The sequence below is a fragment of the Arvicanthis niloticus genome, chromosome 23, assembly GCF_011762505.2.
Source record: "Arvicanthis niloticus isolate mArvNil1 chromosome 23, mArvNil1.pat.X, whole genome shotgun sequence".
Lineage (NCBI taxonomy): Eukaryota > Metazoa > Chordata > Mammalia > Rodentia > Muridae > Arvicanthis > Arvicanthis niloticus.
The window spans coordinates 40,993,368-41,020,454 of record NC_133430.1 but is presented as its reverse complement, the minus strand read 5'-3'; the positions used below and the strand labels follow the sequence as shown (position 1 = coordinate 41,020,454).

Below are 27,087 nucleotides of genomic sequence, written 5' to 3'. Positions count from 1 at the left end.
ATTGGTCTTGATTTTTTTTTTTTTTAAGTCACACAGAGTTCGGTGGGAAGGGGGATGAATTGGAGAAAACTTGGTAGTGCATATAATCAAAACGCGGCTGTATGAATCTCTTAAAGAGCCAACAAAAGAGAACAGGTAGACAGTGCTTTTGAGGAGGCAAAGGTCACAACTGTTCCTCTGTTCATAAAAACTTGAAATCAGATGTATATTTCTGCTTCTCCATTCTCCACTCAGATTGAAGCCACTATCGTGGAGTTGTGTGGTTCGGGCCACTTTTCAAATAAGGAGCATCAAATTCACTCATTTCTTCCAAAATAATGCTTCTGTTACTCCTGGGGAACAGATCTGGACTGTACAGACAATTTCCCTGACTTTGTAACTCCTATCTTAGTTGGAGAGGCAAGAAATAAACACAGAAAGAAAATATTAAAGGATCCAGTTACCGACTTTAACAAGATAATGAAATCCAATGTGACAGGTACATCCATCTGACTAGAGAACATAGACTGGATGGTAGTAAGCCACAGACAAATCACTGTAAGTTAGCAAGACTTTATTAATTTTTCCGCTAAAGAATCATGAGTAAAAGGGTCAGAACTGTCTTGTCCTTGTTGGTATCACTGAGCAACCTCAGCTCCTTCCTGTCCCATTCAAAGGGCACACCCCAGGCTTGTGTGTTTCCTCCAACTTCTTAGATCTCATCGCATGTTTTTGCTTTATTGTGACAAGGAGCTCGTAGTCAACAAGAGATAGAGGCTTACATCTGTTTGGGGAAAAGAGTTTCAGAGGCCCTTCAGTCATCAAGGACATGCAAAGTGGGATTTCTAATTGTAGAACTATGAGACCTTGTCATCAGAGAAATACCTAGGAGCCAGCTGTTCTTGTTACATAGCAATTGTGAGGAAAAACTGTTCAGCCTCTCAGGACAGCTGCCCTTGGCCTAAAAAATGATTTATTTCCAATATCACAGTTTTCAGCATTTTGGAGAAAGGTGAGCCAGCAACTCAGAGAAGAACTATCAAGGGAATAGGGTAAAAAAGCAAGGGAGGAGAAAGGCAAAAGCAGCTAAAGGCTCACACGTCAGTGAGAACGTGTCTAGGAAGCCTGTCAATAAAGGGAAGAGGCAGGACAGGGAAAGAGGTTCGCTCCCAACAGAAAGTAAATGGAGACAGGAAGCCAAGCCCTGCTTTAGTGAGCATAAATGTGGAAGACTGGGCAGGCGCAGAGCGGGGTGGAATGCAATCCTGGATGCTTATTCACATAGGTGTGTGCTTTTCTATGGATTGAAGAGACAAGCATGTCCATGGACTAAGTAAAAACCAGAGGCAGAGATGAGGATGAAGACATGGAGGAGGTGCCAAGAGAGCAGAATCAAATGAAAGCAATTGATGCAGGGGGCAATCAAGCTACAAAGCATATCTGACCACACTTTGGCTCACTTTACTAAACTCTAGAGCCACATATGTAACAGTTCACATGTCATTACAAAAGACTGTCTTTGGCTGAGTACAGTAGCTACTTACACCAATGAATTAAAAGTGAATTCTCCTCTCTCCCCACTTCTCTGTCCCACTTACAAGCCTCACCCATAAATCTACGATCTAACCAATTCTGACTACCACCGCCATCATCTCTCACTGTGACTCCTGGACATTCTGCTGTCTTCCACCCTTGGTTCCTTACAGACTTTTTCACACACAGCATTAGAGTGATAGTTATAGAACATAAGAAAATCCAAAGGGCAGCTGTTGAAACAGCTTCAGAAAGGCAGCTGTACCTTCAAAGAGAATTTGTGCTATCCCCAGAATTTCTTGAAAGACAAACTAAATGTCGTTTTCATCACATAAAGATCATATTTCCTACACACACCACCCAAAGGTAGCACTGCATCCCTGGCTGCTGTCTTCCTAGAGAGAGTTAACACAGTCTTCACAATTCAGGTAAATGTCAGCTAGGCAAATGAGGCCTGGTGGCTTAGAAGCCGGCTTAGAAAGCATCCCAAAGAAAACCCTTCTCTAAGCACACCAAAACCATTCTTAAACACCAGCATAAAGGTTGTGATATTTATTTTTTTAGCTACCACTAAATATACTCATATGTGAATTTATAAGTCTTTCAATCTATGAAAAATAATACTTTAGGTAATACTAAAATCATCTGTCAATTGACGCTTGATAGCACCTGTATGAGGATCAAGTGAGGCTTCTCTTCTCAAAGAACACCCCATCGCCTCCGAGGTCAGCCTGTCCTGAGACATGCAGAGCTCCTTAGAGGTCAAAATTGAGCTCACTGGAAATCAATAAATAATCCTGTGATGAGAAAATAAACCTCTCTTCTGAGTAAAACGTTCTCTTCAGCTCAATTTTAGTTTATAACCCAAAAGAAAAATTTCAAGCATATGCTCTCTTCTCTACACTCTTTGAGACTCTTCTTTCTCAACTCAGCCAGCTTCACATCCCTCCTGTCTTGACATCCATTACTTTCTATAGGCAATGACCCCCAGAGCCACCTCTCCATGGCTCAGGTCTCTGGAAGTCCCACAGCACATTCTAATGACCCAGTGAAGCCCTACAGCATGCAGACCTGCAGCACCCCACCCTGCCATTCTGCTGATTCCCTCTCTTTTGCTTCAGAAATGTGCTTTATAGTTCACCTGGCCAAAATTGTAGAAATTTATGTGTCCTTTTAGATTCTTCTTGAGTACTCTAGACACTCATTTCATCATCAACTACAAATTTAAAAACCACCTCAGGGACTTTTTGTAGACTCTCCCAAATGGATATCCCAAATAAGTTTGTAAGACAGAATGTGTTTTCTACGTCTTATAGGTGATGGCTTAGACCCAAGTTTCTTAAAGTTTCTCCACTTGTTACTCCTTTTTGTCCCAGGCATTTTTATGCAACCTCAAGAAGATGGGCATATAAAATAGATATACAAATTGCATATTTATTGATAATAAGTCATGAAAACTTAACAATTATTTGATATACATTTTACCATTTATTAAAATTAAACAACTTTGTATAGTAATAAGATGTATTTATTTATTTTTACATAAAGAATTTAATCATGGCTGAATATTTAATACTGCAAGACATAAAGCATCTAACCTTTCTAGAGTTGAATACATTGATTTTTGTAACCATCAAGGCTAAAGATACCACTTTTTATAAATGTATAGAATGGCAGAAGCATGCTTTAGACCATTCCAGAAATTGATTGAAATTCTGTCCTAATCCTAAACCAAAATCCACTTAAATATTTTTTATGAAATTTGTCAGCAACTCAGCCAATAATTTTCAAAATCAAATATTCTAATTCACTCCAAAAACAGACGAATTTGATACACATTGAAGAATAAAGACAGGAAATATTTAAAGTATGTTTTCTGTAATCAAAGTATGTTTCTGTAAAAAGCAGCAAACTCTGGAGACACAGTGACAACACTGAATCTCACATCACACTAGCCTTGATTCTGAGCCAGGGTAGCAGGCAGCATCCATTAGTGATGCAGGGTTATGCAGTCGAAAGAGTGTGTGTTATCTTCTCAGAACCAGAACTGTAGCGAAATCACAGTGCAGCATGAGTGAGCACTGCCAAAACACCTTTGACCCCTTCCACAACTGATTTTTAGTCAATGTTTGATCTTTGTACATTCACAAACCTTTTACTGATACCAAATTTCTGTGTACCTCACATTCAGTCACAGGGTCATGACCCACATTATAGAAAGCTGGTATAAATTCTTATAAGCGATGATGAAACACGTGAACCCAGGTTTCCAGCCTCAGAAGTCTATAGTCTCTCACAAGCAGTGAGCCACCTAGTCTGACACCTATTCAAAACTGAATTGTGTTCATTCCTTGCTGTGCTGTCTATGGACGTTCTAGCAATACAGGAGTGGAGATAAAAAGCTACCACAGAGATCGTACCATCAGTAAAGCCTAAAATAGTGACTCTGTGGCCCTTTAACAACAACAGAAACTGCCAACTCTACATTTAGACACCTTCCGTTGCCTCATACCTCAGCATGTCATCCTGAGATACCACAACAGCTTCTGAGTTGGTTTCTTTGCCAATATCCATTGTCTTCTCCAACCAATCTTCCACACAGAAGAAGCAAACTATTCTGCTTATACCAGACCTTTAAGGATAAAAGTCAAAGCCCTTCTGAAATGAGAAAAAGCCTTTTATATCTTGATTTCCCTTCTTTCTCCCCAGACACATCCGATTTTCACTCAAGCCAAAATGAAATATATGAAGTTTCCACTAAAAGCCAAACTATTCCCCCCCCCCCAGTTGTCATTTCCCTACTTGGCAACACATTCTAAGTTACACTGTATCACTCATTTACACATTCAACATGGGCTCAGTGACCACAACTACCTACTGGAAGGCAATGTTTTCGACTAAATAAACAATAGCAAAAGGGACAGGTACAGTAGCTGGGAGCTCAATCTCTTATTCATTCCTACAAAGTCTTGGTTCCTGGTATATAGAGATCTAAGCTGAAAGTAGAGGAAGAGATGGACATTGTGATCAGTACGAAGGGAGTTGAGGTAGGAGAGAGGGAGAGAGAGAGAGAGAGAGAGAGAGAGAGAGAGAGAGAATATGTACAGTCCTCTTCTCTGACATCCTGACTGTATTAACAAGCTCACTGGGGGCCAAGAAGCTTCTAGTGGCAGCCACATACCAGCGCTTTATAATGGCTGCTATAGTCCCAAATGGACTAAAGAATTCTCACTAATACAGAATTTCATTCCTGAGTCCTGGATCTCAACACCACACCCAAGCTCCTTGATAGACCATTAAGAAGATTTTTTTTGCTGTTTTCTGGAAAAACTCTTTACAGATTCTAGCAGCCCTTGTGAAAATGTGACTTGGCATCAAAAGAAACAGGATATGAAAGAACATTCCTGCAAAGGGCAGTTCTATTTTGATAAGGAGATGGGGACAAGAATGCACCTTACCCAGTCTTTTTTTTTAACCACTGGACTACATCTGAAAATATTAGCCATAAAAGACTACCTAGAACCACGAACTTTGAGCTTCACAAAATGTGTCACCTCATGGGATACTCAGTTCATTAAAGGAAAGAGAAGATAAAAGCAAAAATCTCTCTTACAGGCAAGGGCAGAGCAAACACAAAGAACTAGCCCAGTTTCCAAAATAAACACGAGGCTTAAAGCTCTCCCCATCTGGCTAAACCAGAAACCCAAATGAAAATGAGCATGCTTACACTCCATTTCCCTTCTACACCTCGAGAGCAGGCTCAGGAGACCATGTAACACAGCAGTTAATGCTACACCTGAGCTAACTCAATTGTTGCATGACAGTTGGTGGAAGAATGTCCTTAATTTTGGAATAGAACAATAACTCACTTTTAAGCCTTTCTGTGAATTCATCTAGGTCAGGTAACCTCTTAGGTCTCCACAGGTGCATGTGAAAATGTCTTTTGTGCTCCAAGCCAAGTATACTTCAATCTTTCTAGTGCCTCATTTCTACATGGAAAAACACTTCCCTTTCCAAATACACTTTGCAAAAGCATGTTTTCTTACCTTCATGATATCTCCCTGACAACCTTCCCTCTCATCTCTTTACTCAGCTTATTACATAGAAGACACTTCTTTTCTCAATAGAGCAATGACACTCTTTGTGACACCACCTCCTTTTCAAAGAATCATGTGCCCCACCCAATAGACAGTGGTGAACCATGTGCAGGGACACTAGGATGTCAGCATTAAAAAAAAAAAAAGTGATGAAATAGCATCACTCAACTCCTGCATTTAACACTTGAAAAATTAAAGCATACAGAGACTTAAAGACTCTGTAAGATGGTCCCTCGGGTCTTTGTACCCAATTAATGTATATTCTCTCAGTCTCTAGGTCTTCTATGCTCTGTTGATGTTCTTTCCAAATAAGGAAGTGTCAGGGCAAAGTCCATAACCTCACTTGACTCTGAGTATGAATGGTACAAGAGATGTTAAAGTGAACTCATCAACTGTTGAGGAAGATATATGGAGCTGGTCTCTGATAATGAATGACAGCTGTGTGACTGAATGTACCCCAGTGACCCTTACTACCTACATGGAAAATCAAATTTCCCATCACACACATCCTGTTGGCAGATGGTCTTGCTACTCTGATAAATCTGCCCCACCATTTTCCTGCTTGATGATTGTAAACTTTTCTAGTCCATTACAGAAAGTTTCTAGCGTTTAAGTAACCGTCAATGATATCATTTTGGAAAACTACACACTATCATCACTACTAGCTGGGTTTCTTGCCTGCCAATTAAAACCCAACAATTTATTTATGTTTATGGTTTTCAGTCTTGCTTTTCTTAACTTATCAAATCTCCCAACAGCAGAATAAACTCTCACTGTTATATTTCATATGAGTTAAGCTACCTCAATCTGGAAACTAAGCAAACAACAGTAGAAAGGATAAATAATGTTTTAAATAAAATGAATGCTCAAAATCCAACCTGGTAGCCTTTTGATGCATGTTACCTGCATGCTTAGTAATATATTCAACAGAAGATTAAAACAATTATACATGCACAAGGAGAAAAATACTAATTATTTATGAACAAGAGTTATTTGTAACTTGCTTTCTATTCGTGTTTCTCTGTTTTATAAAATTGTAATAAAGAAGCAAATATAGAATTCCTTGTCATGGATAAATTAAACTAAAATGCAAGGTTTATGATAATTTAGTAATAAAGTAAATTGCTTTCTTGATGAATCTTTAGAAGAAGATTCATAAAGATACATTAAGAGGATAATCATATTAGAAAAAAATCTACACTCGGATCCTGTTGTTTTATAGCCATCAAAACAAATTATCAGTGTACTAAGGTGTTTTATGAATAGCTGCAAAATTAGACAGTCTGCTGATCTTTAGAAAATGGAAAATTATTAGGATTCAATAACAAGATTATGTAAATTAAGTGGATTAGAAACCCTTTCACGGAAAGCATCATTAAGTATTTACTGAGCAAATTAGCAAAGAGATTACCCACCTCTTGATTTAACAAAAACAAATCTGTTATTCTCAACAACTGCTGGAGAACTGAACTGCTGTGATACTCTCTCACTAACAGCCTTTGAAAGTGAATTTCATGAATGCGAAGAAAATGTCAGATTCATTCACAAATGGACAGATGTGAAGCACTGGAGAGGACCTGACTAAGTTGTTAAAGAAATGGCTACTCTCAAAACTACAGAGGTTGCTCCAGATTGGGAAATATGCCAAAACTACAAAGAGACAATTTGAAGTCATGAAAGTATGATTGAAACATATTTTGAGAAAAACAAAGAAATCAATTCTGGCTGAATAAATGGATTTTCCACATTGGGCAAGCCTAGGATTGAATGACTTTAAGTTTAAAAACTTTCCCAATAGCAGATAACAGAAATATATTGTGATCCTAGAGACATGAGAAGTAGCTAAGGTACCTTAGGAATAGGCCAAAACTCCATAACTATTTCTTCTAAATTGAAACAGCCTTTGTGGAGGGAGGACAGAATCTGTAAGATTCAGAAAGCTCAGGAAACTTATAAGGTCCAAGAAGTTCATGAAACTTACTTGAGAAACTCAGAAAGTTACAAGATTTATGAGGTCCTTCGGAAAAGGTTATAAATGCAGTGAGCAATTTCTGGAGAAAGTAGACTCTCCAATGAAGCTGCCTGCAAGATGAGCACTGAGCTCCAGAGTTGCAGTTTTCCTGAGTCATCACACATACTAGGATGGGAATTCTAGTGAAAAGGCTGCTGTCTTTGAGTCACTAGTGGTGTTATAATTAACTCAAATAATCTCAAATGAGACATGAGAGGACTCATACCTTTGATCAGTCCTCAGTGCCTTATATGAGATGAAAAGATTTGTGTTTATATTCTCCCAAGGAAAAGTCAGATTACAGTCATGGTCATAACTTTTCCTGAAAAGATTTCTCTGGTACTCACTACAAAAAGATTCATATGATTAAATTATTAGATAAAGTCAACATGAAAGTTAGCATTAGGTGTCAAAAGCATGGAAATCAGAAAAGAAAACACCACAAAAGAAAGAAAGGACTCAAAGGGAATGGGGAAGCTGGATTTGCTACCACTAAAATCTCTAAATAGTGCTACATGGCATTAAAATTTCAAGTGGCCCTCCCCACAATAAAACAAGTCATTGTTGATGAGTAGTGATTATTTTTCTCATAGGCAATTGACAACACTGGCATTTCCATCAACTTTTTAATAAAAGGTTTTTCATAGTTATTGTTTTATAAAGTACAAAGTGGTACTTGTCAAACAACCAACACAGATTGGCTAGATTCCCAGCACAAATGAAGACATGAACTTTTCTGTTCTCTACCTCCTCTTCCCCTTCTCTCCTTATACACACACACACACACACACACACACACACACACACACCATAACACATGCAAACACACATATGCACATCAGAGAGAAAGAGAGAAGACAGAAAGAAATACAGAGAGAGATAAAGAGAGAGACAGAGACAGAAAGACACACAGAGAGAGAGAGAGAGAGAGCACTTTAATTTCCTGTCCATGATGGCAGAACATACTCAATTCTGAGACCAGCAGTGGCATATTTTTGCTTAGTTTCCTTGGTGGTATTAAATGAAGAAAAACCAAGATTACAAACATCTGCAGTGTTCCTATTTGGTATTCTGTACATACATGTCTAATAAATCCTGGATCTGTTCAAGGTATAACACTTCATGAGTCTAAAAGCTTTCTATAACCCTCATAGTTAATCTGAAGGGAAATATGCCACGAAATCACCACAGACTGCAGAACTAAGAAGAATATTAAAATCTATTTCCTTGGAACAGTCTGGCTATAGAAGCTGGACTCACACAGAGGCTTAAACAGAAATGTAAAGCCAACTGGCAGGAGGATGCTAAGTACCAGAAGAGATGAAAAATGTCTATTCATGCATCGGAATGAGAAAGCAGAAACCCAAGGAAGAAAGTGGCCAGGCTTAAAACTAGTCAGGAACTGAAAATGAAAGAGTAGGGGATCTAGATCTTGCAGATATAATCAGCCACATACAACAGAGAATAAAATAAAACCAACTATGAATCAATGGTGTTTTGAAAACCCAACTGAAACTGTGTGAAAATTTCCAACAGAGTTGATGCAGAGGGAATGTAAAGGGAGAAATCACTGATGATTGTCTACTGGCTGTCTTCTTAGACCTTATAACAACAAGCCCTATGAGAAATTTTGGGTTGATCAATACAGCTACAGAAACTTCTAGAATCCCAAAGGAAAAACACATGTACATCAGCTGACCATGTACATTAACTTCACAGAAGAAGTTAAAGCTGAGAGTACACATCTCCCTAACCAGTCATCTTCATCAAAGCCCTATTGGGGGCACATGTGAAGGCAGAAGAGCCTCGTCTTAACATCAGGGTCCCAGTTGTTCAGATACTGAGAATACAGATAAAGAAAGCAGCAATCAAAGACCATGCTCATGATTAACTGACATTTCAAAAAAGAGAAATGGGGTAAACGTGATTTCTTGAGATGTATTATTAAAAAAAAAAAAAAAAAAAACACGGATAAAGGTGAAAATGTGGTGACTGGTGCTTGCTGAGGTTGTTTTTAGAATAGGGTAGTTTTAGGGGAATTTATGAAAAGAAAACTCAGTGGCCCTGCATGAATTCAGGATGCAAATGTTGTTAGCCATTTCCTCTGAGATTAAACCTTTCATCTCAAGGGAAGGCCCTGAAGAAACTAGATGATCTAGGGAGATAAAATATTTCATGCTGTGGGTAAACACACTAAGCTCAGGAACTCCCTGAAAATGACTAGATTCACCAGTACCTTCTCCCTCCAAGCATATATAAGCAGTAAATTCTGATGATACCATCAGAGCCAACAAGTAGACAGAAATAAGCATAGACCAGCCAAATGTTCTAGAAGAAAGGACCAGCAGATGCCTGGAAGAGTTGCAGACAAACTGAGCTACTTGGAAAGTTCATTGTCCAACTGGTTGAGCTGCCAGCCAGTTGTGTAGTGTGCTTCAGGTTCCCACATTTTGTGATGTATTACCTATGCTAGTATGGGATATTAGTGATACAGCTGTTGTAGAGTCATTTCTGCTCCTCTAAATAATCTCTCTTCCATATTCCTGTAATAATCCTAATAAAATCCATTGGTTGACCAAGTTAGACTTTGGTATATCATTGGTTCTCTACCTAGGGTGAATAGGTGGTCATACCCATCTCCCCAAAATGTCACACAACAGTATGTCAGGAGGTGAGTCCTGCAAGTAGAGTGCTTGATATTCTCAAAGACATCCAGAGACCCAACATGGACTGGGAAAAAATAGACATGAGCATGAAGAGTATAACATATAGGTGGTAAGATAGGATATGATTTCATTAATAAAGATGGAGTAGGTAATTAATCACTATCTACTCTGTATAGATGCTTCTCTAATGAGGGTTGTAATGCACTAATCTGTGAGCATGACAATAAGTCATCAGTAGTCAGTTTTTTAATGCTGTGTCCATTTAGCATACTATCAGTAGCAGGCTCTTCCCTATGGCCTATGACCAATATAGTCACAGGTTCCTGACTTGACAGTGGTGCCAGGAATAAGTATCCTCTGTGGGGTGGAACTTAAAAACAATCATTTAATAATGCACACAATGTTCATGCCACAATTGCAGTAGTAGGAACATCTCTCTAGGCCAGATATTTTTGTAGCTTCTGGGGTTCATAGCTGTGTAAGATTGATGATTTCTCTTCTTCTTTGGTAGCATGGATAGCACCTCCCAGATAAATCTGGCCCATAGGAATGATACTTCCATAGCAATACCACTTTGATATTACCATATTTTCTATGACTCAAGTACATTATATCTCCAACAATAGGGTCTAATTATTAAGCTGTAAAGAGTAATGAGTAGCATTGAGAATAGTTAAATAGGTAACCCATCCCTGGAATAAGGATTTTGTTAGTCCATGTTACTTAACTGGGGCATTTCTGTCCTATTTAGGGTAACTCCATTTTACCTTTTCTTTTAGGATGCTTCTACAGTAGTATGTATGTATACTACTGTATACAGTATATATATGTGTGTGTCATTTTAATAAAAATGATATAAATTATGTGTGTGTGTGATTACCTTTTTGTAGTTGTTGACTAGTAGCTCCTATAGACCCCCAAATAACACAGGCTATTGTCAATGTTATTAATTACCATTTAAAGTTTGATAATTAGATCCTGTGGATAAAGACACAATACACTTAAGTCATACAATATACATATACACACACATATATACATATGTATGTATACATGTATATATACATACATGTATCACGCATATATATACATATGTATAAAATACATATAAATATATATGCATATATTCTATATATGTATATATATTGATAAATGTAAATAATATTTATATTTAATAAAATTGGATTTAATAAAATGGCTTATAGGCTACAGTCTAACTAGTCCAACAATGACTATCTACAAACAGAAAGTCTAAGAATCTAGTAGTTGTTCAGTCCATGAGGCTGGATGTCTCAGCTGGTCTTCAGTATATTCCAGAATCCTAAAGAAATAGGCTCTAATGCCAATGAAGGAATGGACTTATCAAAGAGAGGAAGAGCAAGATGACAAAAGGAATAAGCCTCCTCCTTCCAATTTCTTTACAGAGTTTGCAAACAGAAAGTGTGGCCCAGATTAAAGGTGGATCTTCCTACTTCAAAAGATTTGTATTAAAAGTGTATGTTTCCAGTTCAAGAGATTTGGATTAGAAGTAGGTCTTCCCACTTCAAATGATTTAATTTTAAAAAGTCCTTCATAGGTATACCCTGCCACTTGGGTTATAGTTAATTCCAGATGTAGTCAAGTTGACAATCAAGAACAGACATCAGAGTAGGAAATGTGGTTGGTCTGGGAGGGATTAGAGCAGTAAATATTATCAAAATACATTATATGAAATTCTCAAATAACAACTAAATATAAAATACATTTCTGCATATATGTGGAAACACTAAGTAGTTTAGATTTTGTTTTGTATGCATTAGAGATATCCGTGCTAATGTATTTACTTTTAAAGGGGGTACTCTAGTTTCTAGAGTCTAGACAGGGATTCTAGGATAAGAATAGCAATGGAAGGAAAATATAGGAGATTACTTCAGTGATCCAAGCTATCAATAACATTGATTTGGTCTTAGGTAGGAAGTTGTAGCTTGACAAACAAAGGAAATAAGAATGTGTTTAAGCTTCTACATAGTTTTATTTTGCTTTAATTTTGTTATGAAATGCTATTCTAGACTACCCATCCTGGAAAAGAGTTTGGCAAATTTGTTAAGATCTAAATATATACTTACTTGCAATCCTGGTCATTATTACAGAGAAGTAAGAACTTATGTCCATGCAAAACTCTATCTGCAGATGTACAAGCATCTTTATCTGTAATTCCTTCAAAGTAGAAGCATTTAAAACGAATCTAAGTTGATAATCCCAAACATACTTGCAATCAGAATGTATAATTGGGATAGGTACACTTAGAAGTTGGCAGAATTCTTACGTTGGTTCCCTGTACTGTGAAGTGATGGCTATTATGGTTGGAAAGGCTAACTGGAAACCTTTAGCATTTTCTCTGCCAAGGAGAAGAGAAAATTGAATGGAAAAAAAATGGTATCACATCCCTGGAGGAATTGCAGAAATTTGTGCCACTATTAAGAACTTGAAAGATGCAGAGTGATGGCTCCCGACACATTTCCCTTTAATCCTTTTATCTAGCCAATGCAGAAGACAGATGGATCATGGGGAATGACAGTTGACCATTGAAAACTCAATCAAGTAGTGACTCTAATTGCAGGCTTTATACCAGATGAGGTGTCCTTACTTGAGCAGATTAACACATGTCCTGGTACATGGTATGTATACTATCTATTGATCTAGCAAATGCCTTTTTCTTAGTACCTGCCCATAAAGATCAACAGAAGTAACTTGTTTTTAGTTGGTAAGGCCAGCAGTACAACATTACAGTTTTACCTCAAAGATATATTAACTTTCCAGCCCTGTGTCATAACTTTAAAGAAATTTTGCTCATCTGTTTCTTATACAAATTTTCACATCAGTTCATTATACTGACATTATACTAATTAGACCAAGTGTATCTAAGGTAGCAACCACTGTGAATCCATTGGTAACACACACACACACACACACACACACACACACACACACATACACACACACACACACACACACACACACACACACACACACACACACATACACGTCAGGAGCCACAATGGAACAAGCTAATAATTAGCAGGTGATCATCCTGAAATGCTTGCCTTGGATTATTATATAATCTGTGACAAGTGGGCCCATCCAGCAAGGCTGTGGGGGACTTATTTTAGGAAAGATTCCTGCTATTAATATGCTTTTTCTATTATTATCATTATTAAACATATGTAACAATCACTAAGCAATAGCACAGCCCTTTGGAGCAGATCTCTGCAGATCCACAAAGATGTACTGTCTTGTAGTGATGCTATATAGACAAATAGATGACTTCTTAAGTCTTAATGATGATCCTATAAGAATTCCTAAAATTATATCAATGATTATTAAGCTCTTTTATAGTGGGACTATTAGGTCCCTTTCTAATAGTCAAAACTGCAATGAGAACTCTGCCAGTCTCCTGAGTGTCATCAGTTAATTGCCCTTAGATAGTAACCAGATTTTCTCCTGCTCAGAGCACATTCCAATGAGGTTGTAAAACAATTAACCAAAGGTCACTAAAATGGAACTCATGATTTATTATAGGTGCTAGGACAGAAGAGAAAATATTGCCTGGGCTTATCTATACAAAACTTCACTAATTTCTTAGTTATAGTTTTAAACCTTCAGTGAACCTGTGGAGCTAGACAGGTAATAGATGTTTAGCTAGATAATTGTTCTTAATGGATATGCATATAAACATTCTCTGTTGTAAACTTCTATTTCAATTTATGATTTGATTTTTGGTGTGACCTTGTGATAAACTTTGTGTGTGTGATAAACATGTGAGCATGTACTCTGAAAGATGTATAAGTACTGAAGACAAAGACAAAGAAGTAGTAACAGTAGTTGTAGCTGTCGTAGTCGTAGTAGTAGTTAGTTTGTTTGTTAGGAGCCGGTCGTCCTTTCCTTTTCTTTTCCTCTGCCTAGAATTTTTTCCCTTAGAATTTGTTGTTATTGTTGTTGTTAGAATTTTTTCCTTTTCCCCACTTAGAACCTTTCAACCTTTCCCCTCAGTTTTCATAAGATACCTTTTACACTTAATAAACTCTATAGCAACTTCTCTAAGTGTCTTTTCTTCCTGTGACCTTAGCAGACATAAATTAGAGCCCAGCAGTTCTTGCTGAGAGAGTACAAAGGCTATTTGTCTAATCCTCTGATGTTAGGTTACAGGTGTTAATCACCTAAGCCTGCAGTCTTTTTACCCTCAGAAGAAGTTTTTTAGGACTTTTTAGAAGTTATCATCAGCATTCCAATACAAGTCAAAGAGCCAGAAAGCCCTGAGACCCTCAGACTTTAAAGCCATAACCAGAGTCCTACTCTGTGCCCCTGCCACTACCATCTCCAGGCCAGGAGGCTCCTGGCACACACACACACACACACACACACACACACACAATTAAACTTCAAGGGGCTTCTACTTAAGTGAAATACATAAGTTCAATATATGGAACATGCAGAGGCATGCCTTCCAAGTTGAAAGATAAGTTATTGTACTTGGTCCCTCCTACTACCTAGAAAGAAGCACAGTGTTTAGTGGGCCTGTAAGGATTCTGGAGATAATACACTCCTCACTTGGGTGTGTTATCCTGGCCCATATGCCAAGTGGCTCAGAAAGCTGCTAGATTTGAGTGGGTCTGGAATAGAAGGTTCTTCAACAGGTCAAGGCAGCTGCTGCACAGGCTTCTCTACCACTTGGACCATATGAACCAGTAAATACAATGGTACCTGAGGTGCCAATGGCAGATAGGGATGCTGTTGGCAGACCTCTATAAGTGAATCATAGAAGAGACATTTGGGGATTTGAACCAAGGTTCTACCATCATCTGCAGACAACTCTTCTCCCTTGAGCTCATGGCCTGCTACTCGGCCTCAGTAGAAATGGAACATTTGACAATGAGCCACCAAGTTACTGAGACATGAGCCACTCATCATGGGTTGGGTTTTATCTGACTCATCAAGCTATAAAGAAGCATGTTTACAATAGCAATCAGTTATCAAACAGAACTGGTATATATATGATCAGATCCAAGCAGGTTCTGAAGGCACATCAAGTCACATGAAAAAGTTGTCCAAATTCCTGTGGTTTCTACTCCTGCTACAATGCTGTCTGCTTCTAAGTATGCACCTGTAGGTTCATGGGGTGTGCCCTATGGTAACTGAGGAAGAGAAGACTAGGGCCTGTTTTACTGATGGTTCTCAATGTTATACAGTCACCACACAAAAATGGACAGATGCAATGTTACAACCATCTCTGGGACTACCCTAAAGACACCAGTGAAGGGAAATCTTCATGATGAGCAGAGGTACAGGCAATATACACAGTCATACAGTCTTTTGGAAGGAGAAAAGGAAAGATCTGCAATTGTTCACTGATTCAAAAAGCAGTCTTTAGGTAAGTAGGTTATGCAACCAAGGTATCTGCCTCAAATCAGAAGGACAGGCAAAGAAAATACAGTATGAATACTGTGCATGTGTGAGAGAGACAGAAGGAAAAGGAGTTTATGTGAAAAAAAATAAGTGCCATTGAGATATTCTTTTTAATTAAATGAAGCAAATCTCAGACAAATACTTAATGTTTTGTCTCATTTACAGCCCTTGGGTTTCAGATAGTTACATAAAATCATATATGTGTATATGTCATGAAAGCAGAGGAAAATTGTCTAAGTGAATAAAAGGCTCCTAATGGGAGGGGAGCAGGGAGAAGGCTGGGATGGGCTATGTCCACTGAACAATGTACAGTTGTAGTGAGGTGTCCTCACATAACACAGCATCATGGACAGTGAATACACTCAATGGAGACTTCTTATGAAACATAAACAATTGAAATGTTTAATTAAGATGTTCTTCAACAGATGAATGGTTAAACAGCTGTAGTCCAAACCACAAAAATGTAACCCAGAAGAAAACCATTGACAAATTCCATTCCCATTTATCTCACAGGCATAATTGGAGCTTAAAAGGCAACTTTTAAAAGTTTTATTTTACATGATTTAATTTTTATTACATCTTAAAATCACAAGATCATAAAGAGGTAGAATAGATTATTAGTTTGAAGAGACTGGGGAGGGTTGGAGAAGGGCTATAATGGCATGAAGAAGGTCTTTGTGGTGTTAAGAAAGTTATGAATCTTTTCTGCTTTGTTTTGTTTTGAATACTTGTATCAGTTACTTTCCTATTGTGGTAATAAAACACCATGAACAAAGCATCACATGAAAGAAATGGGGTCATAGTTCCAGAAGGTTAGAGTCCACAATGGTGGAGCAGAAGCTTGGGAACAGGAGCAGGAATTTGAAGGCTCACATTTTGAACCACAGGCAGGAAGCAAGGAGAACCAAGTTTGGAGCCTCAAAAAAGAAGGAGGAGGAGAAGATGAAGGCTTACATTACACAGGACACCAGCAATAATGGCTGCAAGGCTTAGAAAACATATGCTGATCACGTCTACAGTGCAACCCTGAAGTTACTCTAGGTGTCTGAACTTGGCTTCAATGAGTCATCTAGGTCAGCTTGAAGGTGGAAACGCCTGGAAACTTTCTTTTGAGACATTTTAAAACAGCATCTAAGATTTGAACATCTTTCATGTCTGGAACTCTGCTGTCATTCAGTCAGAATGTGGGGGCAGAGCACATGGTCTTTAGCTCTTTGAAAGGGCATTCTACTTTCACAAACATTGCCGAGTCACTGTAGTCAGGCACGCAAACTGAATCTTGGACTCTGTCACTGCTACAGGCGTTCAGTTCACTAACCCTTTCATTCTTTGTCACAAACTCAACTGACTACAGTGTTTGTCAAAAGACTACATTTATGAACTTCTTTTGGCTAGCTTCATTATAAATAAAAATAAAAACAGAATATATCATACTGTATCCTCAAGTCCACTCTAATTCAGAAATTCAGTTATTGACTAAAATATTTTCCAACTTATGGTTTTATATCACATCCCATCTGCTTTTTTAGTAATCCAACTGCCAACAAAACCTACAGAATGTGCCAGACACCTCCTGTCTAGATACCAGAGCTAGTTCCTTCTCCAGAGCTGCCAGGTACAACACCATGCATGGAATCAAATCACAGACTTCCCAGTCTGAGTTTTCTATCACCCCCACCCCCCCCACACACACACAGTTTTTCATGTGCTAATGCATTCCAAAGAGTAAAAAGCATTCCCTGCATTTTTATTTCCTAGGGTTGAATCAAAAGTAAACCAATTGCAAATGATTTCAATTAAAGCCTTTCTTAAGAAAAAGATCATTTCGATCCAGTCAGAGTTCAGAGGCAGAAAAAAAAAAAAAAAAAACTGTAAAGTTGTTTTTATTAGAGAAAGAAAAAAGGTACTTACAGCCGACCATCATCATGGCCACTGAGAACATCTTCTCCACATCTGTGGTTGGAGCTATGTTTCCAAATCCTATGGTTGTAAGGCTCGTCATGGTGAAGTAGAGGGAGGACACGTACAGGGAGTCTTTGCTGGGTCCTCCTTCCCAGATCCCTGCACTGGTGTTGTAGCGATATGGAGTCCCAATGCTCAAGGCCAACTGGTAGAGCCAGCTGTCTATTTGAATGGTGTTTGTGACTTCATCAATGACCTCATAGTCTCCAATGCTATACCAGATGCAGGCCAGCCAGTGGGCAACCAGTCCAAACACGCATACCAGGAGCACAAGGACCGCTGCTCCATATTCCAGATAATGGTCCAGTTTCCTAGCAACACGGCCCAGGCGTAAGAGGCGCACCACCTTCAAAGAGCTGAAGAGACTGCTGATTCCCTGTACAAATGAAAAAATTAAATGACAATAGGAAACACTATGATGTACTACTTTTATAAATTTGATCATCTAATCGTATACCAAAAGGATACAGATCCTAAGCAAGCAAGAGAAAGGAACAATAATAAATATTTTTTCATAAAATGCAAATTCCACCCCATCCAGGAATAGAATATTTTGAAATTTACTAGCTGAAACATCTCCATTAACTAAGAACTGTTCAGTCTAAGAGAAGTATAATTTTCAAATGTGTTCTGCACAGGGTACAGATAAGGAGGTGGTAAATTCGGGCCCTTTTTTTCTTGCTATGAAAGTTTCCATTTAATCCTTACTTTCTAATAGGTAAAAACCGTAAACCTTCTGAATAAGGAAACCCAGTCTGACTAGCAAGGAAACAAGTGTGTCAGTGCATATGGGAGCAAGAAGCAAAGATCATCCTTATTCCCTGTATCCTAAATCACCTGGATGAACAGAGGTAAACCTAGGGTTGGTACAAAGACTCCAGATTCCCACCATTCTCTGTTTACAGCCATATAGAAGTCATCCAAATGAAGACCAGCAAGACATCCATGTCTTTGTTGAAAAATTTATCAAAATTGAGAAAGGTCCCACAGTCAATTTCTGGAGGCATACGAGAGATTACCCGGGAAGTAGGGTGGGTGGAGGGGTGGAGGAGCAGGTAATGCATCCCTTAGACAGGATGCAAAACAGAGGAAAATTAAAGCAATGACCTGGGGTGCTCTCACCTGCAAATGAAGTGAGAGCCATGACCTCCCCATGTAAATTCTGTTTCCTTGATGGCAGATAAAGCATCCATCCTAACCTGCTTTGACCAATACAGGGACTGACTAACAGGGTGGGACAGATGTGACATCGAGTTTCTATACACAGAATGGTGAAGTTCTTGACATTTAAGGCAATTTTTAAAAAGCTTCAAACTTCATCTGCTCTATTATATGTTTTAGATGCTTATTGTCATGGAAATTTTGAAGAGAAAGAAAAACCAGAACACAAGATGCAGAGGCAACTGGAGACTGGAGACATGAGAAGTGGCAGTCCATTCTGGCTGCTTCATCCTACCTGGCTTTAGGCTTCAATTTCACTTACCAGCTCTCAGATATCAGGTCATAAAATAAAATTCCCTTCTACTTGTACAGTTAGAGTAAAAATAAGATGCTGAACTTTAAGTAGTTAAAAGACATAGAAGTGGGGCTCGGGAGACAACTCAGCCTGTAAAGTGCTTGCTACTCCAGTGTGGAGAATGTGAGCTTAATCCCTGGAGACCCTGTAAAAGAGGTAAGGCATGGTGGTACATGCATGGATTCCCAGAACCAGGGAGGCAAAAACAGGAAGATCCAGTCCCTGGTAGAAGACCCTGTCTCAAAAATACTAAATAAATAAATAAAACAAAAATAAGGTGGATAGTGTTTGAAGAGGAGCAATTTCTCCACACATACACAAACATGTACATATAAATACAAGAGAGAAAGAAAAGAAAGGAAGAAGTGGAGAAAGGGAGGGATGAAGGGAGGGAGAAAGAAAAAGAGAAAGGGAAAGAAAAAGAAAAGAGGGAAGGAGGGAGGGAGAGAAAGAGGGAAGAGAGATAGATAAAATTAAAAAGACAAATAGGCATTATACAGTGACATCAATGTTACATAAAGTAAGAAGATTCAAGACAGCTCAGAAATGCTCAACTATGGAGATGTACATTGTAAAGAAGAAAGAAAATAAGGGTTTGCAGAGCACTTCTGGATGCTGGGGCTCTGTGTTGTATGCTGGGGACATTGAGATAAATATGTCTCACCTCTGCTTTAAAGGAATTCATAATTGGAATGCATGAAAACTCAGAGTTAAATTTTTTAAAAAGTTAAATGCTGCTGTGGATGCTGCTTTCTAGGTAGGTTGAATTTATGAAAAATGGTGGGGCTTCTCTTTAAATGCTTCATTTTTAAAAAAGGTTATTTCTGCTTGAATTCTTCTCCATTAAAAACAGAAGGAAAATCAGAGGAGATATCATTACCCCCATTTGAACTAATAGATTGCCACAAGCCCTAGGTAGAGTGCACGAATTAGAATCTACTAGAAAGAGAAAGAGAGGATTCATCCATAAGGAACCAGGCCGGCCTGAAGCACAACTGCTGTGAGGCCACTTATTCAAACACCTGTTCTCCACAGCCTGGCCCAACTTAAATAATACATGGGCTTTGTGAACTTAGATTTGCTTCCATGACCATCTTTTTCTTTTTAACTTATTTTCAACCAATTCCCCAACTGGCACACTTTGCAAAATCATGTTCCAAGGCTTCTCCACGTTTCTTTCATGGTCTGGGATTCCCATCATGCATGCGTCTAGCCCTTTTAAGGTCTCGTTGGACCTCTTTGCAGAACACTCAGCAGAAATAACACTTGAGTTTCTTGAACAAGAGGCAAGCCTGCTATGTATTTCCATGTGACTGCCCCATGGATGTCAAAGGTGGATAGGGCACAGGGATGCTTCACTTCTCCTACCTCCATTTTTAACCCCTTGTCCTGTAGTGCACATCAGGGTTACCAACCTGCTTTATGAGTCTCAAGTCTTTCCTCTTTCTGACAGATCAAGCCCTGGGCTGCTCATCACTCAAAGCACCCAAGAGCGACACTTACCCAGATTATGAATTTATCAAAAATGTTTCTTTCTTTTTGCTCCTATGGCCGGCCATACATTGGTTCCACGCTTTGTTCTGTGTTAGTCATTGTTGCTATATTTGTTACACTTGGGTGGTGCAAACAACCACTTCTTACTTCCTACAAGTCCCAAATCACACATACAAGCTACTAGCATAGAATCTCTAAAACATACATCTGTCTAGTCATGTCTTCTTCTGGCCTAAAACCATTTCCTACTAGCTTATTATTCATAGGATTAAATATTAGTTTCATATTGTAACATTGTGAACCCTTGATGGTCCTAATCTACCCCAGCCACTCCTCTCTGATTGCTAGGCTAGTGCAGGACCTGTTTACCACAGTGAACACAATCCCAGGCTGCTCCACACCATGTTGCAACTGGGTCATTCTTGCTACTTAACTAATCCTTTCCTGCCATTTTCTTGATGGCTGGGATCTTACATGATGGCAAAGAATCTCTTCACCACTATTATCACTGTTATGCTCTCGCCTTTTCTCCTCACTGAGAACTGGGTATTTAGCTTTGTGTTATCATACTCTCTTCGCACATCTCTAGTAAAGCAATTATCACAATCACACTTTATTACAAATCTGTTTCCATGCATGACATGCCCGGGAACTAGAAACTCCTTGAGCAGCCTATCCAGTGTCAGCTACCAATCTGGCAGTTGAATCTACATTAAGCAGTCAATACAGTCCTTAAATGAAGGAATAACTTTAAGAACAGGCAAATGTGGGGCTAGATCTGGGTACTAACAAACTAACTTGACAGAATAATGTGGAGAAGAAACGACGATTGCAACTTTACATTGCATGAATAGAGTTCAGAAAATGAATAGGAAAGAGAAATTTTCACTCTGTCTTCACTGGCCAGGCCACACAGTTAAAGGGCACAGGATTCACCAGAGAACTGCAGAGAAAGAACTAAAACCCATAGACTTTGGGAAATGGAGAAGAAACTGAAGAAATGGAGAATGGACAGGACACAGCTACATTCCCATACTCAGGCCATGAGTGAGTGTGACCTCATTCTGTGGATACCTAACCTGAGCAGCCTGCCTTGGGGCTGGACTGACATGCATGGACAGATGTACCAAAGACATCAATAGCCATGGCCATGTTCTCCATGCAGTTAGCCGAGCAAAAAGTTAAATCATTCACTCCTGCTTCAAAAAGACAATCTAGATGATAATACATACCATGTACTCACCACACACCAGGTTCTGTTCTCTGTGTTTTCCATATGTGAACTCATTTATTCTTGGAAACAACTCTATGTGATAAGGATCATGAAAACATGATCCAGAAAAGTTCAGTCATTTCAAAAGTTTACATAGCTACTAAAGAAAGATTTAAGAACAAACGTGAGTAATCTGGCTTCAGACGTTTTGCTCATTTGAAACTCAGTCTGCAGAGAGAACTACGCTAATCTGCAAGCTGGCTCATAGTAGAGTCATTCTCTATAGAATAGAAATTATTCTCTATAGAAAGAATAAAGATGACATGTCTAAGCTCCCTCAGCAGAACTCAGTCACAGCAAAAGTCACAGAGGATGGTCTATGGAGATGCATGGTCCCAGGACATGTGGCAAGTCATTTCATTTTACAGTAGTGGGATTCTGTCCTTCATTGCTCACAGGAGAGTAGAGAGGCTTCCAGGTCACAGCAAGCAAACAAAGAGAGCATCATCCAGGCCCAGACATCAAGGTTCTTAACACACTCTTCACAACAACCACAGGCTTTGCGATCTTCTGTTCTGTACCCCAGTCACATTCCTCATAGTCTCAACAATATGAATCACAGCCTCTAAACACACTCTCTTCTGCTGGGCTTTGATAACCACATGGCCATCTTTGCCTACACTCTGGGTCATTTCCCATTATTTTTGTGCATAACAATAATGTATCAAACCTTCTGCTACCAAAAGTCATGCCAAACTTCACCTTTGAACTTGCCTTCAGTGTTCAATTTATTGTTGTTTTATCTAATCAGAAATTGTTATCCAAAGTTAGTAGGTAAATAACTAACTTGGCTTTTTTCAGAAATTCTCTTCCATTATTTTGTATCAAAATGAATCTCATGCTCTCCTTACAAATAAATACTTGGAATGGCCTAAAACCAAATGTCCATTCTTGCAGAATGGATAAGAGATACTATCTTCATTCAATAGAATACTATCAAAAAATAAACTAGGACTATACCTAATTAACAGGAATAAGTGTAAAAATGTCATAATAAGCAAAATCAAAACACCAAAGAATATATACAATATGATTGCATTTTTGTGAAGTTCAAAAAAGAAGATAAATTACCCTATGGGTTTAGAAGGAAGAAGATAAGCTTTCACTGTTGGGAAAGTTGTTAGTGTTGAGGAGTTTGCTTTGTGAAGTTCCAAGAACTGTTTGCCTAATGTTAATGTGCTTCTCATGAAGAAAATCAGAAGACCCCCATGGTCTTGCCTGTGACGCTAAAATATCACCAGGTACAGGTTCAGATAAATGATCCCTCACTCATCCTATTACTAGAGAGCAGAAGTAGCTAAAGACTATTTTCTAAACTTAGGGTTCATTCCTATGACCTTCACAATGGGGCACAAACTGGATTTAATTCACTAGTAACTTCCTTTTCACTCTTCTGATAATACTGGATACTTTTACAGACATATTTTCAAAAACATCTCTCTTATTGTACCCATACTTCTAACAACAATTTCTTGATTCTCTATTTTCCACCAGTGCTATGAGGTCTTCCATTTTCTGCTTCGTTTCACTCCAGACTTTGCAGTCCTTTTGTGCCCTCCTGTGCATCCCATGGCTTTTTGCCTTACTCTGACCTCTGAGATCTCACAGCATGAGTTGCTGGGGCTCTTCTGGTAGAAAAAAATATCAAACACAGCAAATGTATAATAGAACACAGCAGGATTAATGGGTGGCTTCCCATCTTCTTCTCCATCCTTGCCAGTGTCCTTCCTTGACAAAGCCCCCAGGGCACAGGAGAGAAAGGAACATCCTAGAGCAAGATAAATCCCATGCTATAAACTCTATCCTTGGTTTGTGGATTGCCACTTTAAAAAGTCCTATCAATGATAAAGCCATCTAAAACACTCATCAATCCATTTAATTGTTCAGCAGTTCACTCTAGTGGACATGGAACTCAGCCAGTATCCCTTCCTGCTTTCTTTCTTTCCTTGTTATGTAAATATAAGAAGAATAACCAAAGGACTTGCCTCTCCAAGGGTCCCATGACAATTAAGGGAAGGCAGAAGAGCAGATATAGAAGCGCAGTGTCCTGCTGCGTGGCTTTAAACCTGTACCTTACCATCTTGCAACACAGAATTCTGTGACAGACCAATATTTTTTTTTCAAACCACAGCCAGGATTGTTTCTCCTCTTATTGTATCAGCTTCCCTCTTCAAAGTAATTTGTAACCCTCCCATTAAGAGATAGGATTTATTTCAGAGCCCTCACATATGAGCCAGCCTTCTGGCTTGCTTTGCCCAGCAGAATGTGATATGAATGATTCTGTGTCAGTTCCATACCTAGACCACAAATCCCTTGTACAGCTCTATTCATGTTCTTAGAAGCCTTCTGTGTGAAGACTAAGTTTTTGGAGAAGAGGTGATAGAACCTGCCCTTTGCACCATCAGCTCCAGTGAACCCAACAGCCACCTACTGAAATATGGGTGAACTTGACTGAAATAAGCCCAAGGCAACCCAAATTAGAACTACTCAATTAAACCCCAGACTCATCAGTTATAAGTAAAAACTATCATACTTGAAGTGCAGAAGAAAATATAAGTACCTATCTGACATGGGGTTGCAAATTAAAACAATACTTAACATGTAATTGTTAGGTATTATTTATCTGTTACATTATAAAGCATGTTCTGTTGTACTTTACATGGAATCATAACAGTAAGTTCTCCATAGCAGGGAATGCAAAGGTATGTCTGCATATATCTTGAAAGTATTTGTGAGCGTCAGAGGCTTATCAATTTACTCTTACCCCTACCCCTCTTCTAATATCTCAACACCCATAATCAGCTTGAAGAAGTTAATGAAGAGTCAGCACCCCTATTCCCTGGGCTTGGGGACTAAGGTGGTTAATATTGGGCTGTCTTTCTAGGGAAAAGTAGTGGTTTTGTTGGAACAGGGAAGATTGGTTAGGATTTATTGCATAGCCACAACCTATTGGTAGAAATCTGTAAAATTATTATCAAGATGAAGTTATAATTTATTAAATAGTAAAAATTTACTTTGACTTCAAATTTAAGGTTTTCATTGGTACGAGCTTCTTATTGATATAAAGTTGAGATGAATATTGATACTCTCATGGGTATTGTGCCTGTATAACACATTCAGGAATACAAGGCTTAGACCCAGTCCTTCTTTAACTTTTTTAACTGATTTGAGATGGTTAGCCTGTGAGTTAAGGGATTATAGCAAATTCATGGCTTTGAGTTTATTGTTAGGGTGTTTTCTATATTTTATTTAAAAATAGCTGAGAGGAGTTAACAGACAACAGTCCAGATTGCCTTACATGGATAGTTGGTTTTCAAAACGTCAGAAGTCCACATAATTGATTTTACAAACATTTCTATATTAATGTTCATTTTGATTAGAGACCTGTCTGCTCCTGACAGCTTCCTGTCTTGGATTCTAAGAAGAAATTGAGCATCTTTGGAGTTACTCCAGCTGTGGGGAGACAGCCACTAGGCAAGAATTGCCTCTTTCCATCTACAGACAAATTACTGTCCAGAAAAGGACACACTTGCAGAATAGTCAACTGATTATATCTGCCTAGACAGAGTAATCAGCCCTTAATAATTCTGCAGCACTAAGGTCTGTCAGATGATTCTGGGCCAGAAGGCTGAAGATTTGATGCTCCAACGTTCGGTAGTATAGGGACTGTCCAGGTGTTCAGTGGTCTCTATAAATTGGCTAAGTTTTAGAAGCTATGCTTTATGCTTCCCATAATTTCAGTTAACTCAGTCATTCTGGATTTCTGACAGGGTTGAAAACCTATAGTCTCATAGCCAATCCTGGCTATTTACTTTGAAAGAAAAGATCTGAGTGGATGGTTTTCAGCTGACATTCACTCTAAAGCCAAGAAAAAAGCCAGGTTCAAAACGAAGTGTTTTAGTTAGGAGAGATGACAGAGGTTCTGGTTAGTCAACAAAATAATGGACTGGGTATTAGGACTATCTGTACCTCACTGGTACAAATAGGCATAATTATGCTCTAATTGTATTTTGAGAGAAAAGTGTTATTTTAACAGGAAGGGTGATATGTAGGAGGAGCTAAGGAGGAAGGAGTACCGAGAGGAAGAGAAGGCGTAAGGAGAGGAGAAGAAGAAGGAGAGGAGAAGCTAGGTGATGAGAGAGAGAAAGAGAGAGAAAGAGAGGGTGGGGCATGGAGGAAGATGTTCACATGTCTCCACCAGTCAAAGATAGTTGATATATCTAGGTTGGGTATTGGGTTACACTTCTGATTGAGCATTACCAAACTCATAAAACCTTTGATTAACATTTTTAAAAATGTATAAAAGGAAAAGGGGGAATGGGATAGGGATTTTCTAGGGAAGGGAAATGGAGAAAGGGGATGGCATCCAAAATGTAAATAAAATATCCAATAAAAAAAGAAAAAAAGAAAGTATTTGTGAAATCTTATCTAAAATCTCATCATTACTTTAAGTGATACCAATGCATTTTGCAACTACTTAGCAACTTTGCTGTTTTATTTGGAACTTTATTTACTCAATGTATTTTAAAATATCTCTACTCTAGCTCTAACCATTCCTCATCCAATTATTTTTCCCATAGAAAGTATTAATGGTATTTTTATGTCTCTCAGTGAAAATGATAGCATATCTCCTTTGTTGTCTTAAAGATGTTTTCTGATTAAGAAGTCAGATACCAAGAAGTATCTGTGACACCTTTTGTTAGCATCCCTTACTCCTAATCTACCTTAAATTCTCTTGATTTTAGCCCCTAAGTATCTCTCAAATGTCTACTGCCCTCCATCTCCACGCTCACCTCAGGATGAGCCTCTCTCTTCTATAACTACAAGATGCTTCAAGGCATTTATTTGAGTGCATTCAGTCTGTTATGAACATTATTTTTTTAAAAAAATGTTTCATTGTCAAAAACCACTGCCAGCTCATTATCACAGCTTTTAATTATTCCAAGCTTTGTTCAGCTTTGCACATACATAATCTAGCCCATGCTTACTGCTCCAATCTCAATTTACAGCTCTAACCACTGTACTTTCTATCCTTCGACTATACCAGCTCCCTCAAACACAAGGACTCTGTCATTTGCTCTAGAAGGAATGTTTTATAATCCTTTTGTGTTCCT

General features: G+C 38.5%; 1 protein-coding gene across 1 annotated transcript in view; it reads right to left on the bottom strand.

The window, feature by feature from the left end:
* The window catches only part of Kcnh5 (potassium voltage-gated channel subfamily H member 5), a 285,334-nt gene that overhangs the window by 183,054 nt on the left and 75,193 nt on the right, over positions 1-27,087 (bottom strand). The window contains exon 7 of the mRNA XM_076921998.1: positions 17,640-18,066. Coding sequence (XP_076778113.1) covers positions 17,640-18,066 — 427 coding nt within the window. The remainder of the gene's footprint in view (positions 1-17,639; positions 18,067-27,087) is intronic.